At 38.0% G+C, this 17266-nt stretch overlaps 1 protein-coding gene across 3 annotated transcripts in view; it reads right to left on the minus strand.

Moving 5' to 3' along the window:
* Positions 1–17266, minus strand: part of pde2a (phosphodiesterase 2A) — a 224639-nt gene that overhangs the window by 34208 nt on the left and 173165 nt on the right. For all 3 annotated transcript variants that reach the window (XM_088639301.1, XM_088639303.1, XM_088639302.1), the window contains exons 6-9: positions 15289–15344; positions 10679–10738; positions 8465–8624; positions 4307–4359 (exon numbers count right to left, since the gene is read on the minus strand). In XM_088639301.1, the coding sequence (XP_088495427.1) occupies positions 4307–4359; positions 8465–8624; positions 10679–10738; positions 15289–15344 (329 nt within the window). The remainder of the gene's footprint in view (positions 1–4306; positions 4360–8464; positions 8625–10678; positions 10739–15288; positions 15345–17266) is intronic.

Below are 17266 nucleotides of genomic sequence, written 5' to 3' on the forward strand. Positions count from 1 at the left end.
GTGAGTCAAAGACATCACAAGTATATCTTTTCTAATGCAGATTGAGACAGCTGGGTAAACTTCATTAGTCTAGTGGAGATAATTTTGACCCCAGCCCAGGAAGACACAGACAGTTTAGTAATTTCTATGTGTAAAGATTTCATAAGCTTTTGCTACTGATATGGTCATTTTAAATTGGAGCAGACTCTCAGCAATAGTATATATTTTTAAGATATAAAATTCCATTCACATATACAGTACTTTGGAATGACATATCACCATCTATTTTTGTAGGACCTGAATTGAGAGGAAAATGTTCACTTTTTAAATCATTAGGCATATTTAATTGTTTCATTTATTATATTTGCTCTTTAAAATAATGTTGAATGTAATGATTAATTGTGTATTTTAATGATTTATTAGTCTATTTTAATCTAATTTATTATTAACTGTAGAGGGCATTAAGAAGCATAGAATAATGAGCACTGTATAAATAAAACTGGCTGATTTATATGACAGCAAAAATGACTTTCAACCACTGAGTCAGTTCAAAGAATGAGCATTATGTATTTATGAAGTTCAGAAAGTCATCATTAACAATTGTCACCGAAATTGCACAGCTGAGAACAAAATGTCAGTGGGTTTTTCTTTGTAATTGGAATTTCCAATTACTTTTCTAAACTACAAATTAATTGTTTTTATTATTTGCTAATCAACTCAGCTCACTGCTGTGACCTTTAAGTAATGTCAGATTGTAACCATGCTTTCTTCCTAAATACGCCCTTGTCGGAGACATCTGCCATTTATCCTGCTGTGCGGTAGGAAGAGAGATGTCTCCCATTGACAACCTTGCAAGCTCATTCACGCCTAACAAGTCAAAGGGGGAAACGGTGGATATTTTGGCTGACTCCAGCCCATCAAAACCAGCTGTCGCTATCCGAGTGCCGCTGTTCAGGAAATCCTGTTTTGCTGACGACATAGACGCAGCTCAAACTGCAGACGTCTGCAGTATAGGGTGCACCCTGTGCTCTGGGCGTGTGGCATTCTCATCTAAACCACAAAGGAGACTGGCCAAAAGGGTTTCCTGACCAGCATGGCCAATGGATATACAGTAATACCTTTGGGAATAAGCTGAATGGCGCTTGCAGCATCATTACCCACCACACAAAGAAACCTAGTAGTAACAGGCTTCTCAGGCATTTCCCATGCCCTCTAGTCAATACTGAATGGTTTTGTAAGGCTGATAACAGGCATCATATTCATTTCTGAAGTTTGTCTGATCCACTTTGGAAATTATTCCCAGTCAAGACAAAATCACTACTGATCAGCATTTTTCATCTCTCTGAAATTACCTTCCAAATCTATGATTGTGTCTGTCATTTTTTTATCTTTTGAGAGACCTACATAGTTCATCCCCCCCCCCCCTTTGTTGTAGCTTATCACACGCAATTGTGCTATCTATCTTTCTTAATTCTCTTACTGTAAAGAGATTTTGCATAAACCTCTTGGATTTTTTTCTGAAACTGTGCTCGTGTTTAAGCACTGCTGGAATTCAGAATTTAATGTAAGAGGCTTATTTTATACAAGCTTCAATTTTTACCACCATTAATGGTTCATGTGGGTTTTATTATTAAACTTTGTGATCACTGATAGATTTTCAAATATTATGCAATATTGCTTGTTGGGTCTGTTATAGACTTCTTACAGTCTAGTATTAAAATCATAGCCAACAAGTAGCTTCATCAATGCAACTAATTAAATGTTAGCCTTGTTTGACTAACAGCCTTCACTCTAGTTGTGAGGACTCATGTGATGAGTCTTAGCAAATTACTCTGGTGCTTGCTATCTGCAGCTGAGATGAGTGACTAAGATGGCCTCTGAGTCTAAACGGGACAAAGTCTGTTTTGTGCACAACAGTTATCCCTGTTATTATCCAGATTCCTGCCTGAATGGCTGTTGCCTGTGCCTTAAGTTAACTTTGTCTACCCCTGAAGAGCATCTTGATGATGTGAAGCAGCCATCCATCACGAGCCTGTGGCCTCACTATGCAAGGGATCAGATAGAGCAGCGAGAAACTGCTTCACCAGTTGAATGCATGGGGAAATTTAGGTAGAGCAGCTCAGTATTAACAACTCTTAGTAACAGTGCCATACTTCCTTAAACAACCAAGAAGTCAGGACCTCCACTGCCCCTGTCTCTTCCAAAGGACAGAACCTCCTACAGTTTACCCTGGCAAGCACACTGGAAACATGAACAACTTGATAGAACTCCAATATGGCTCAATTGCTAGAGTAAACGGTTTCTGAGGTGTACTGGAAGGTAATCCACATACAGTACACCCACAAAGTCTAAACACTCAGGGAAGTTATGTACATTGTAAAAGGGCAGCAGCTGAAAACAAGAGGCAGATTCTTGTCTAAACCACATTTTCCAGAGAGCAATGGGGAATAATCTACTGTCCTCTGTCACCTGACCGATTGGAAGAAGTCAAAATGGAGTCTTTCTATTGGGCCGTTGACCTTTGCAAGACAGGAATCTAGTAGAAGCTCTAGAAGCTCCAGTTATACACAGCACCAAAGGGAGAAGGCAGCCAAGAATGAAGTGACAGATGAATGGGCCTATGTATCATTGAGATGTGGCTATTGTGTGAGTGTTTCAGTTTTTGAGGAAGAAATGTTATCCTTTTTATAGACAGAGTTTGATGTTTTAGGGAGATTTTGTGAAGCTGGTAAACAGCTGACCTTCCCATCTTAACTCTCTTACACAGAGGGTAAAAGATGTGTAAGTAGACCTCAGACAGGTTTTTGTTTTGTGTTTTTGGGGTGTTCATTTTTTATTCCTCTCACTTCAAAATAAAGAGCACTATTTGGTTGGCCTGTGGCCTTTGGTGTATTTGTGTGTCTGTTTCCCTGAGACCCACCAATTCAAAGAGAAGCTGTTAAACTGGTTCAGCTAAGCCAGTAACCAGGTGGCTCAGCCTATTAAAAGCTGAGTTAAAATGAAGACCTGCAGACACACTGATATTACATAACTAGGATTGCCCATCACTGTCTTAAAGTGAACATCAAATAGAACTATAAAAACAAAGCTGTAATGTGCATATACAGTATAGTTACACACAGCATAGGCCATAACAGTACATACTGTAAAAAAATCTACGAAGCTTTGTAAAAAAAAGCAAATGAATGCTCGGCAATGTAGTGCAGCCCATACTTATGGTCTAGTACTAGACAGTCTAGTGTTAGTACATGTAAGGTTTAAAACATTATGGCATTTCACTAAAGACAGGGAACAAAGAGTTCAACACTATTAAATTGTCTGTGGATAAACAGGAGAGTATTTTACATTATCCTGCTTATTACATCTGGCAGGAAGTTCTGTGAGCAGCAGAGAAAGAGCTAGACGTACTCTGAGTAGCTGGCCTTGCTCCAGATGTCATGGCATGTGAATGGAGCATTAGCAGGTGTTGAGCTCTCAGCTCAGGGATCCCCTGTGTCTGCACCATCTCCCTCCCAGAGGTGCCTGATGATATGATTGTCATTGAGCAGTGTTTGCTCATCTGGAGTGGATTCTCTGGGGCTGGAGCACTTCCATGGGTCAGAAAAAGTGAGAAAGAAGTGGTGAGGATTGCAAGATGGGGAAGGAGAGGCAGGGTAATGTGCAGAATAGTTTCTATGCTGCACCATCCTGACCTTATGACTGAACTGAGTGAATGAACTCCAGGGATGTTGTCTTCTGATAAAGGAAAGCTGCATACTGTCCTTGAATTTTCATTCCTTAAAAAGCTAGCTTGCTCATGATTATGTAAGTTGAAGAGCTATTAACTGGATTTTTTTTTAAACTTGTTAATATTTCTATAGTGGGATATTGTAATTGCAAGTGCACTGTATTTGCATGTACTCCCACACAGAGACCTATGAACCCTAATAAAGTATACTCCTACATTTGCCCAAAGATTGAAAGACTGATTTAATGCACTGTGATTCTCCATTTTAACACTAGATAAAAACTCTAGATATGAAACCACGGAAACTTTTCTACATAGCCTATTTTTTTATTTACCACTCTGAGCTGTGTAATACATCCAAGGTTCTTTGGAATATGACTACATTAACCACACATTTTTATTGGAAACATTAAAATGCCCAGATATATAACCATTTGACACAGATTCCTGTGGTTCGATCACAAAATATGCAACATGACTCTGAAAGCTATCATGAACTAGAACTATAATTTTTTATGCACGCTTAGGTTGTTTTCTTCTCTTCTGTATCCAGCCAATTTGTTTTGGTTATGAAAATCCAAGAAAACCACATTTACTTACATAATGAATCACTTTCAGCTGGAGAGAGGCTGCATCAAGGTCGTATAGTTCACCTGCCAATAAAGAAAAGACCAAATAAACACAATGAAAGGAAGAAGAGATCAGTGCTTGTCTCCTGGTTTCACAGGGGAGATGCTGAAATTAGTACAGGCCAGAAACCAATAATCTATTTTCCTACATGCTACAACAGCAGAGCTAGGCTAGGTAAGGATCAGTGCTTAATACCATCTCAGTAAAGGAATTTAGATAAAATTATTCAATTTCTATTGAAATGATCCAAGATATTTCACAGTTTTGTGTATTGTTTCTACAAAATATAACCTCTTGAGTGAAATCAATATGACAGAGTTGCTATAACATAATATATTTTTATAAAAAATGTCATTATATTAGGAAAATATAAAAAATCTGCTTTAACATCAGAAGAACCAAAACTTTAGGTGATCTAGTCAAATCTGGGAACACCAAAGGTAATCTAGGTCCCAGTAAGTGGAGTTGGTGGACCAGTAGATGGTCTTGTTCTTTTCTTTTACTCTTCTGTATCCCCAGAGAGTGACTGGGGACACTGTGCTGCAGGAGGTGCTATCCTTCAGATGAGGTGTTAAACTGAGGTCCTGGCCACTTGGTCATTTAAGATCCCATGTCATGATTTGTAAGAACAGGGTTGTTAGCCCCAGTGTCCTGGCTGAGTTCCACTCAGGTGTTGACACAATCTGTCCTTTCTAAATTGTCGTCTTAATTCAAGTCTTAAAGTATTTTCTCACTAATCTCATGTTGTGTAGTGGTCTTTCTGGTACACAACAGTTGTCAGGCAGCACATCAGTTTTGAATGAAGGTGGTCTATCAATTCATATTGGGTTGAATCTCAAATTCTATGTGCAAATTGCTGTCCCTGAGGTCTGCAAACATGTACAGTAAGACCTGCCCTTTAGCACACATTTACTTTTTCCTACTGCCCTACATTACTATTTCTACTGGGTCATAAAATGTACAATATACAGCACTGCTGAATGAGCCTTCGCTTCTAAGGTAATGATCCTGTAACCATCTTATACCTATTGTTGAGCCATGACACAAATAAACTCTGACTCGGCAGTAGCACCTTTCCCCATGTCATTTCTTCACACTGAGCGTGCAGACATCTTTTCAGAAAAACACAATTTTGTCTGGGTTCATAAATAAGTAACCTCTGTAGAAGCCACACTGAATCAACTGCAGCACCTCTAATAAGAAGCACGGTGGACAAAAAAATGGAATGACAGGAAATGTAGGACACATAAAACAGCTTCTTTGAGTGGAGAAAAAAAAGTAAAATCCAGACTGCATTTCATCGGCTCTACTCGATTTGCAACTGGCAAAAGATCTTTTCACACTATAACAACCTGAGTTATTATTTCAGCTAAATGTCTTTCTACATGCTAACGCTTTAAACAATTCATATGAACATCAGAAATTTTGAAAAAAGAAAATGTACTTTGCAAAGTCCAAATGCTATTGACTTTACCATATTTGTGTTTACCTAAAGAAACTCCAGACAGGAATTGAATTTTGCAGTGCATCCATTTATCAAAGAGCAAATGAGCTGCAATTTGGCCGAATGTGGATGCAATATTGTAGCCGGTTCATTTAGATGCCTCCATTCTGGAATTTCACATTTCAGTCTTCCTCTTCAACATGACTTAACATTGAACTCACTCCACTAATAGGTCTTTTTGGTGTTGTGCCCAGTAACATTTCTCTGATCAAACTGCTGTCAGACTCCCTGACTTTTGCGACCTTACTTCAAAGACTTCTATTTCTGTCCAGCTTGAGGCAACCTGCCCTGTCTTCATCAATAGTAGATGTAATGCCTTTCCTCAAACCATTGCAACTCAAGGATGGACAAATACATGCCATTCAGTGTGGCGGGCCTTTTTTGCATTGAAGTGAGCAACTGCAGTCCCCTTGGACTCTTTACTACTAGTCTTTTCTCCAGGTCATAAGTCGCATTACCAGTTTGTTGCTCTGTATCGATTGGTGTGTTTGTTGTTCTTTTTCCATCCTTGTTTTGTTTCATTTTTAGTTTTCTATTCCCATACGTGCTGCAGCTTTTTCTTTACTGTGGAACAATAGTCCTGCACTGTCAATTGCTGTCTGTAGATCTGTCTGCTTCTCCCAACAAAATCCACAAAAAAACGGTGTCGGTCCTAGTTTGTATCTAGCTAATGCTAATCATCTGTTATTCAATGTACAGTGCCTTGCGAAAGTATTCGGCCCCCTTGAACTTTTCAACCTTTTGCCACATTTCAGGCTTCAAACATAAAGATATAAATTTTTTATTTTATGTGAAGAATCACCAACAAGTGGGACACAATTGTGAAGTGGAACGAAATCTATTGGATTTTTGAAACTTTTTTAACTAATAAAAAAAATGAAAAGTGGGGCGTGCAAAATTATTCGGCCCCCTTGCGTTAATACTTTGTAGAGCCACCTTTTGCTGCGATTACAGCTGCAAGTCGCTTGGGGTATGTCTCTATCAGTTTTGCACATCGAGAGACTGAAATTCTTGCCCATTCTTCCTTGCAAAACAGCTCGAGCTCAGTGAGGTTGGATGGAGAGCGTTTGTGAACAGCAGTTTTCAGCTCTTTCCACAGATTCTCGATTGGATTCAGGTCTGGACTTTGACTTGGCCATTCAAACACCTGGATACGTTTATTTGTGAACCATTCCTTTGTAGATTTTGCTGTATGTTTGGGATCATTGTCTTGTTGGAAGATAAATCTCCGTCCCAGTTTCAGGTCTTTTGCAGACTCCAACAGGTTTTCATCCAGAATGGTCCTGTATTTGGCTGCATCCATCTTACCCTCAATTTTAACCATCTTCCCTGTCCCTGCTGAAGAAAAGCAGGCCCAAACCATGATGCTGCCACCACCATGTTTGACAGTGGGGATGGTGTGTTGAGGGTGATGAGCTGTGTTGCTTTTACGCCAAACATATCGTTTTGCATTGTGGCCCAAAAGTTCGATTTTGGTTTCATCTGACCAGAGCACCTTCTTCCACATGTTTGGGGTGTCTCCCAGGTGGCTTGTGGCAAACTTTAGACGAGACTTTTTATGGATATCTTTGAGAAATGGCTTTCTTCTTGCCACTCTTCCATAAAGGCCAGATTTGTGCAGTGTAAGACTGATTGTTGTCCTATGGACAGACTCTCCCACCTCAGCTGTAGTTCTCTGCAGTTCATCCAGAGTGATCATGGGCCTCTTGGCTGCATCTCTGATCAGTCTTCTCCTTGTCTGAGCTGAAAGTTTAGAGGGACGGCCAGGTCTTGGTAGATTTGCAGTGGTCTGATACTCCTTCCATTTCAAGATGATCGCTTGCACAGTGCTCCTTGGGATGTTTGAAGCTTGGGAAATCTTTTTGTATCCAAATCCGGCTTTAAACTTCTCCACAACAGTATTACGGACCTGCCTGGTGTGTTCCTTGGTCTTCATGATGCTCTCTGCGCTTTCAACAGAACCTTGAGACTATCACAGAGCAGGTGCATTTATACAGAGACTTGATTACACACAGGTGGATTCTTTTTATCACCATCAGTCATTTAGGACAACATTGGATCATTCAGAGATCCTCGCTGAACTTCTGGAGTGAGTTTGCTGCACTGAAAGTAAAGGGGCCGAATACTTTTGCACGCCCCACTTTTCATTTTTTTATTAGTTAAAAAAGTTTCAAAAATCCAATAGATTTCGTTCCACTTCACAATTGTGTCCCACTTGTTGGTGATTCTTCACATAAAATAAAAAATTTATATCTTTATGTTTGAAGCCTGAAATGTGGCAAAAGGTTGAAAAGTTCAAGGGGGCCGAATACTTTCGCAAGGCACTGTAGTTGTACCTGTGTTGACAGTGTGCAGGTGTGCCCAGAAAGTTTCTCTCATTTTTCAGTTATTAATGAAATAATCACCTCTTGTCAAGCTTCTTGAACATTAGTGAATTCCAGTTGCCAATGCTCAGTTAAACCATCTAGTTTCCATGCTTTACTGGGCAAAAGCTCTATTCTCTGACTTTCATAGAGAACATACTGTGTACAGTATGTGTGTATTATTTTCCTTGTTATACTACCTATCTTATATATTGCTGTGACTTCTTAATTGTATGTTAAAAAGCAACTCAATATTCATACCACACAGCTGCAGGATCTTGCGGTCTAATTCATTGTAAGTTCCACCAGGGGTTGACTCTGACTTGTTGAGGGAATTCTGGGATGGCGGCTGATGGAAGTTGACTTGTGGCCAGGGTGAAGTCTTCTGCAAAACGTGGACTCTCTTATAAGCCACTGTAATCTACAGGTGAGGAATTGAACACAAACATTCAACTGATCATATGGATGGAAAAAAAATCGTTTGCCTTCTGGGATCTATCTTCCAGAAGACAGTGTGAGATGAAGGCAATGTAATATTTTTTTTTTCATTTAATTATATATGGTTAAGTACAAGCACTGGGTAATATTGAGGGATTCATCAAAGCTGCCTTTAAAATGAACATGACACAAGAAGATGAAGTTTGCAAACCAGGGAAGTCATTTGGGCATTGTAGCTGAATGGATTTTTAGTAGTTACTGTAATTGATAGTAGCTTTGATAGCAATGCTATGTAATTTTGACTAGATCCCTACAATTTTCTGTATAAAGAATTTCTCCCTGTTCTTAATTTTTGATGAACCTCTTCTTAGTTTCCATTTGTATTATCTGGATCTTTTTTCACTGTTAATTTTGTGTTAGAGACTATACAGCAGACGTGGTCCACACATTTGAGGATTTTACGTATCTAAAATAAAACAAAATTATAACGTTTTCTCATAGATGTCTCTGGTCAAGACTTTTCTTTAGCCTATATTTTCTTAATTTTAAGGTTGAAGGTGCTAACCAACAATATTGTTCTCCAAACTTTCTGAAACAAATGCACTTTCATTAACATTGGACTTCACACAGTAATCTAAGGTGTGGCTTGTTCATGTTACAGACATGCTGAATAGTTACTCCAGCTGAAATGTGCCAGTATTATTTTACTGAGTCTACCTGAGTGGAATATTTTGCAGTTGTTGTTTTTTTTAACAGCAGTAGAATTAAGCAGCATTGCAGGTCAGATTGGAGTTAAGTGTATTAAGCACAAAGTTGGTATGTAGCGATGTCAAGTGAGGTCACAGTCACACATCAGACAGTCTATTAATGCAGTTACACTTTATAATACAAAATGCCCTTTAGCTTAGCTTATATTCTTGAGTCAAAATACTGAATCTGAGCCCACCCATGTGTATTACTTATCATTTAATTATTTCAGCTAGGTTTTCCTGTGGTTTTATAAATGATATCCTTCTTTGACCTTCTTTTGTTAGACTCTCTGCTTCATACCAGTACACCAACATTTATTTTCCTTTTTCTTACATATAATGTATGACACAAGTTTTATAGTACAGTATGTGATATGGCTAACAATTTCCCTTTTCAGGCACTTTATCTGATACAAAATGATATTCATTAAATATTTTAATTAAAGATCCACTGTTATTTCTTTCCTACTGATGATCATGAAAGGTCGTTTTTCAGTCTGATAAGAGCAGAGGCCTTACTCTTATTTTCAGGAGTAAAAGGCCTAGATTTGCATCACTCAGGCTGTGTCCCAGGCAGACAGAATTGATAAAGATTGTTGCATTTGCATATCCTATTGAAAACTTGCCTATTGACTTTCCCCACAGCATAATATTCATTTCTTGTAATCTTACAATGCAATCAATCTATTCTCATTCAGATTTAGGTTTAATTATTAGTCATGTTGGACACACACAGACATGTAATAACATCCAAACATCCATATTCTAACTGTTTCATCCAATGTGGTGTAACAGGGGAGCCGGAGCCTATCCCCTGAGGAAATGGGTGCAAGGTAGGGTACACCCTGGACACGATACTTGTGCATCACAGGTCACAGTGACACACACAAGCTCACACCAGGCCCAGTTCTTACAGAAGCCCATCAACCTACAAGTATGTTTTTGGACTGTGGGAGCAAACCGGACACAAGAGAAAACCCATGCAAATATGAGGAGAACATACAATCTCCATACAGATAGCATCCTAGTTTAGACTTGAACCCAGGGTCCCAGCTCTGCAAATCAGCAATTTTAACCACTGCACTTGTGTGCTGCCAAAATGAAAAAAACGTATACAGTAAATCTAAGTACACTATAGTATTATGTATTTATCTGTGACACATACAGTACATAAAAGAAGTACAGGAAGCTCAGAGCTTTTAAAGGCAGGCAATTAGACACAAGCTGTTAATAATGTACATGGTATAAACAGACATGTGTATGGCTCTCACACAACCATATCTCTTACATGCTTTTCCAGAACATTTAGGTGCTGCTCATCCAATTCGCTCAGCTGCTTGCAGCAGACCTGTACAAACAAGAACAGAAAGGGTTTCAGCCTTGGCAAAAACAGCATCTGAGATAATTATACTGTACACCTGATTTATTCCTCAGCACTTTTTAAGGTATTTCCTTACAGCTATGATTTCTTACCAGGATTGCTCCTGCCTGAAATGAAATGTATAACTGGGACCACTTGACACATACAAAGATGTTCACAACGCATTTACAGACACATAACATTACATTAACCATGTTTACAGATAAAACTATTTGTAACGAGTACATAGTGTATTTTTGTGCAAATCAGTTCCTGGTTTGAGTAAAATGTTTTTTCCCACATTTCTCAAAGCAAATAGCCTTTTTTAAGTGCATGCTTGTTTCTGTCTAATATTATCATCATGTACTGTGTGGTTATACAGTACTAACCAATTGCTGTAACTTATGCGGTGGTGCGTTGGCTCTGTGACTAAAGATCTGTGCCTGTGGCTGGAAGGTTACCAGTTTGTATCCCGCGGTCGGCAGGGGAATCCTAAGTCGTTGGGCCCCTGAGCAAGGCCCTTAACCCCAAGTGCTCCAGGGCCACCGCATAAATGGCTGACCCTGTGTTCTGACCCCAAGCTTCTCTCCCTGTCTGTGTGTCTCATGGAGCGTAAGTTGGGGTATGTGAAAAGACAAATTCTTAATACAAGAAATTGTATATGGCCAATAAAGTGATCTTATCTCATGGTTTAGTATCTTCAGGATAAAACATTGATTCATGAAGTCACAGAAAAAGATTCTTCTCCTCTGCTTTTCTACCCTTTCAGTATGAAGCCTATTCCTTCAATAGCCCACCTTCTATACCTCAGCCTTTATTTATAAAGGCTGCCTTCCACTTTTTACTAAACGTGTCTAGAGGCTTATCATGAAAAGAAACATCCCAGAGTGATTAGGTGCACTATTGCACTCTCTTGTCCTAAGATGAATAACACAGCATAGTTTAATTTCAGACCTCTGAAACACAGCTGCAAACTGTCACATTGAGGTATGCCTCACAAGCCCCAGGAAAAACCAAGAAAGTCTAGAATCAAACTCATCTGAAAATCTTACACTATTAAAGAAAAAGAATTGCTACAGTACCTTAATGCAAGATACTGAAATTTTGTCCACATACAGTAAGTGGACATGATATTACAACCAGGTTTCACTGGACCCCCAGAGAATGCTATCCTAGATATCTTTAAAAGCTGCAAGATTTCAGTTTCCTTGAACCAGCAGTCCCTCTTGTTTCCTGCCTTGTCATGAGATTTAACGGAAGAATGCTCAGAACTCCTGACAGCTTTGTTTGTGAGCTGTGTATGACTTTGGAGTTACCTTACACAATATAGGGCATCTGGATTTCCTAAGAATTGTAACTAATCGCATTGCACCTCAGATGTATTTAAAAAAATTCTCAGCTCATTAAGCAGCCATTACCATTCAAAACTATCATCAATGTAGCTGTCAGTCTGTAAGATTCATAAGTTAGTCTATCATTTTAATATTGTGAAGTTAGATCGATCAGAGTACCTTCGTTCTTTTCTGAAACTTGTTTAACATTATGTTAGGGAAGTGCTAGTTCTCACCAGATAGGCACTTACAGGAAAAAGCTCATTCAACATAATCTCTAAGGAGATCATCTGACTATTGAATCAAAAGTGACTTGTTCTTAGCTCACCTTAAATGACACTGCTAAAGTTTTTAGTTTTAGAAAGCATAGTTTATACAATACGGGACTCTATGTGGGGAAAGGGTTACAGATACAGTATAGAAGCTGAAAATTGTTAACTCCTTGCAAGGATTTATTTAGAGAAGCATGTCAAAGCCACTGCTTATGAAATGTCAGTGAATATTCAAATTAACGTCTCCACTGTAGGCAAACATCTTCATGCTACATTCTCTTAAATATCACAGCCTGAGCTGTCTCAGACACCTGTCTTCCCATTACACATCATTCACAGCATTAATGGGTTTTTTCCCCAGAAAAACTTAATAAAAAATTCAGAACTCACTACAGATCAGCCACATTTTTCCAAAACAGTTTCCATTGCACCATCAGTTATCAGAAAGGTGCTTTTCCCTTTTCCCTGGTAGTGTTCGCTACAATCTAAAGCCTGAGCCTGAAACATATCATGCGAAACAGGACTTTTTTCTTTATAGTAGGCCAGTTCATTGCAGGGAACACAGACAGGGACAATTTCGACACACCAATCAACCCAGCCAGCATGCCTTTGGAAGGTGGGAGGAAACCAGAACATCCAGATTATAAAATTGTAAAATCCCAGAACATAATATCCACTGACCCCATCATCAATAAGTATTACAGAACATTTATTTCATCTTAATAAAATGCAAAAGGGGATCAGTTAAAACAGAATTTACTAAAAAATGGAACAAAAGTTACAAAAGACGTGAATGACAATTTGTCTAAAGGAGGAAAAACATTACTGCAATTGTAAAAGGTTTCTTATGAGTAAATGAACTGCAGTATTGCCAGTGAGAGGCAAATTATTACTATTATAAGTATAGTTTCTTAGAATTCATGTGAATGTATGATGAGTTGTATTCAGTCAAGAAGCAGATGGTTCAAATCTCTGTTCAGGGACTGTAATGTAAATTCACACTGAGCTCAGCAGCAGTCAAGCATCACAGGAAATGCAGACACTATAAAAATGACATCCATTGCTCACAGCCTCCATTGTAGCTAAATGAAAAAAGAACCTAGGCTACAAGCTGGGCCTTGAGTGGATGGAGACTGAAGTCAAGCTGTCACTTTATTCATGCTTTTAACTTTCAAAACTTTTGACAGCTTTAATTTTTCTCAGTGAGCCAGCACAAACTGCTTTCCTTTTTATGTGATTTGTGCACAGGGAGTGAAAAAGAGTGGCCTGCATAAGCTCATTGTCAGCCTTCCCTTTTCAATATGTCAGTTTAAAACAACTGCAGTGCCGCACAGAGGGATTCCGAAGGAGGGGGAGATTAATACACGTCATTCATGACAGCGTGGCATACATTAAAGACATTACATTGCAAATCCTTTTGAGGTATTTTTAAACTCAGTGTTATTTCATAATTGAAGATGTTATCAAGGAAAAAAAATCCTCTACCACATTTTTCTGTTTCCCCTTTTTACTAATTGACAGCACCAGACTTCAAAATTTGGCATATCTTGTGTCTGAGGTTATTTTTCTCCTGAAAGACCTTTGGGACTTTGTGACGCCACTGGCACGCTCGCTTCGTCCCAAATACAATTTGTCTGATTATTCATACAGGAAACTAACTTACCCTAGAGAAATCATGACATGTTAATACAGGACTGAACATTTTTGTTTTGTTTTTCCAAACTGGATTCTAACATATTCCAATAATTAATTTATATAATGCAATAAGACAGTCTGATTAGATTTGATTTTGGGAGCCTAACAACAGGGCTTTCTGTAATGTTTACTATCAACGTAATTTTGAACCAGTCTCCCCAGGGCTAGATATTAGAGCTCTCATTTTGTTCCACTGACACTGAGTACTTTGATGATGAGATAATTACCTTTTGGATGGCCACACAAGAAGCTCGTAAAACATTTACAGAGCTTTTGCCTCTAAAAGCAATACCAAGAAGCAACAGTGACTTTGAAAGCATTATTTTACCAACAATACTGTATCATGGAATGGCTTGGCTATGAGATATGATATGATATTAACAGACACATCTGTAGGAGGTAACATGACTGTTAGAAGCAAAACATGTCATGTAAAGAGAAATAAAATGAAGAATTAAGATCTTCTGGATTAGCTGGTGTCTTAAATCACCCACCTCCCTCATCTTAGACTGGTGTAATAAATACGGTGAAATAATTACATTAAATAATTACTGTATATTCATCAAGATTTCAATCTCCAATATTGGACGGAAAGACAACCAAAAGGACCCACATCCCATCAAGATTTGATCAGGGAACTCAAAGAACGTTTCAGAATATCTGTCAACCAAAGTGATTTTCATTGACTACAGAGATGCAGATAAAGATGGAAAAAAACAAGGGACAGATTAACTGTATACGGTAAGGAAAGAGATTTCTAATTTTCATGGGAAGAGAAAACCAATTAGATGTAATTAGACAAGTATCCAGATTAACTTTCTGCAGGACCGCAGGATAAAATGATGGGGACAAGAATACAATGGAAGGGTTCCCAAGAATAATGTTTAGTAGTAAAGAATTTTAGTCAAAGGAAAATATTGACACGGCCGAAACGTTATGTTTTCTTTCTTCTCTTTTCACCATGGAACAATTACTTGTTCTTTTGCATCCTACGCATGCTAACGCAGCTACCCACCTGAACTAATAAAGGAAAATATTGATGCTTCTTCCTTTTTTATATAAGAATGTTCTGTCATATTTGTTATGGGTGTCTAGTGGCTTAAATATCAGTGTAGTGGTAAGCATCAGCATAAGCATGGGGTTAAGAAAAACCTGGCCAACCTTTATAAACTCATTCCATTTCATATGACCAGTATTTGCAGTTATAAAAGTAATCATTTTCAAATTGGTCAGGACTTACCAAGATGACAGACAGAACTCCCCCAATATCTTGGTCCAGAATAGGAATTAATAACACTGTAAAAGAAAAACACACCAAAAGAAAATAAGAAAGGATTATTCATTTGCTTTTGTTCCTATTACAAAATACTAATGGGGCAAAGGTATATAAATTCATCCAATTTTGGTATACAACACAAATTTAAAGCTAGCACCCAAGGACAGCCTTATTGTACTTTTTAAGGCAAATGTATCTTTCACGGAAAATCCTTCGGGTTTGTTACCCTCATGATGTGTTTTAAGCTAATTCAGGGGCTGTGAATTACGGGAATAAATATTAATTGTTGTTTCTGTGATGCACAGCTGTTTCTGAATAGTGTTTCTTATACATACAGTATATCAGTAAATCTATTTCACCTGTCAGAATTGGCTGCCTGCCTTCACTTAAAATATGCAGAAATGCAGAATAATTCATAGCGTTTATTTAATATACCATGAAAGTGAAAGGTCTTATTTGTACCATACATACAGTATACAGTACATACACATGGACAATGAAGTAAGAAAAGCTTGAAAGGTTAGTAATTAAAAACTATGGAACTTCAATTTAATAAGCATTATATTTAGTCAGCTACTGTATATGGACATATATAGAAGAAAAAAATGTGAAGGTAACATTGAAATATCACTTTTCCTAAAAGTAATTCCTGTCTAAAAACACAGCCATACCATAAAAAATTGCATACGTTTTGTGGGAATCCTAACCTATGGATCTGGCATAGGTAAGGATTAGGATTAAAACTTTTTCAAAGAGTTTCCATAGTCTTCCACTGATCTGAGTGCAAAATATTTGTCATTGAATGAAGATATTAGCATGAAGTCACTTTACGAAACCAAACAGAAAGTATCACTAATGGTAAAAGTCTATTTTTGAGAAGTACTCTGCCAAGGGAAATTTCATGTTGAATGGTGTTCTCAATGAGTATGGTTTCGGCTTAATTAGGCTAAGAGAAGGAATACTCTATCAGTATTGGATTTTGTTGGTTAGTATTCCTTTATATTCAATTTAAATGCAAGAATTTGAAAGAATAATCACATTCTTTGAAGCTTTTGCTTCAACAACAGTCCCATATAGGACAATGCACTCTACTGTACTGTATATGGCCATACAGGTATATGGAAGAAAAAAAATGTGAAGATAACATTGAAATATCACTGTTCCTAAATGTAATTTCTGTCCAAAAACACAGCTATGCCATCAAAAATTGCCTGCGGTTTGTGGGAATCCTAACCCTAACCCTAGCTATGGATTTGACACAGGTTAGGGTTAGGGTTAAAACCTTTTTTCAAAGAGTTTCCATATCTTCCACTGATCTGAGTGCAAAATATTCTTCACTGAATCAAGATATTAGTGTGAAGCCACCCACCAAACCAAACAGAAAGTGTCACTAATGGTAAAAGTCTATGTTTGAAAAGTACTCTGCAATGGGAAATTTAATGTTGAATGGTGTTCTCAATGAGTATGGTTTCAGGCTTAATTAGGCTAAGAGACGGAATACTGTATCAGTATTGGATTTGTTGGTTAGTATTCCTGTACATTCTATTTAAATGCAAGAATTTGAAAGAATAATCACTTGAAGCTTTTGCTTTTAGGGTAAGTTGGACAACAGTCCCTTATAGGAGAATGCAGTCTACTGTATATGGCCATACAAGTATATGGAAGAAAAAACCGTGAAGATAACATTGAAATATCACTGTTCCTAAATGTAATTTCTGTCCAAAAACACAGCTATGCCATCAAAAATTGCCTACGTTTTGTGGGAATCCTAACCCTAACCCTAGCTATGGATTTGACATAGGTTAGGGTTAGGGTTATATAAGACTTTCATCAAAGAGTTTCCGTAATCTTAAACTGATCTGAGTGGAGAATTTACTTCACTGAATCAAGATATTAGTGTGAAGCCACCCACCAAATCAAACAGAAGGTATCACTAATGTTA

The sequence above is a fragment of the Lepisosteus platostomus genome, chromosome 7 (assembly GCF_059453375.1).
Source record: "Lepisosteus platostomus isolate fLepPlt1 chromosome 7, fLepPlt1.hap1, whole genome shotgun sequence".
Taxonomy (NCBI): Eukaryota; Metazoa; Chordata; class Actinopteri; order Semionotiformes; family Lepisosteidae; genus Lepisosteus; species Lepisosteus platostomus.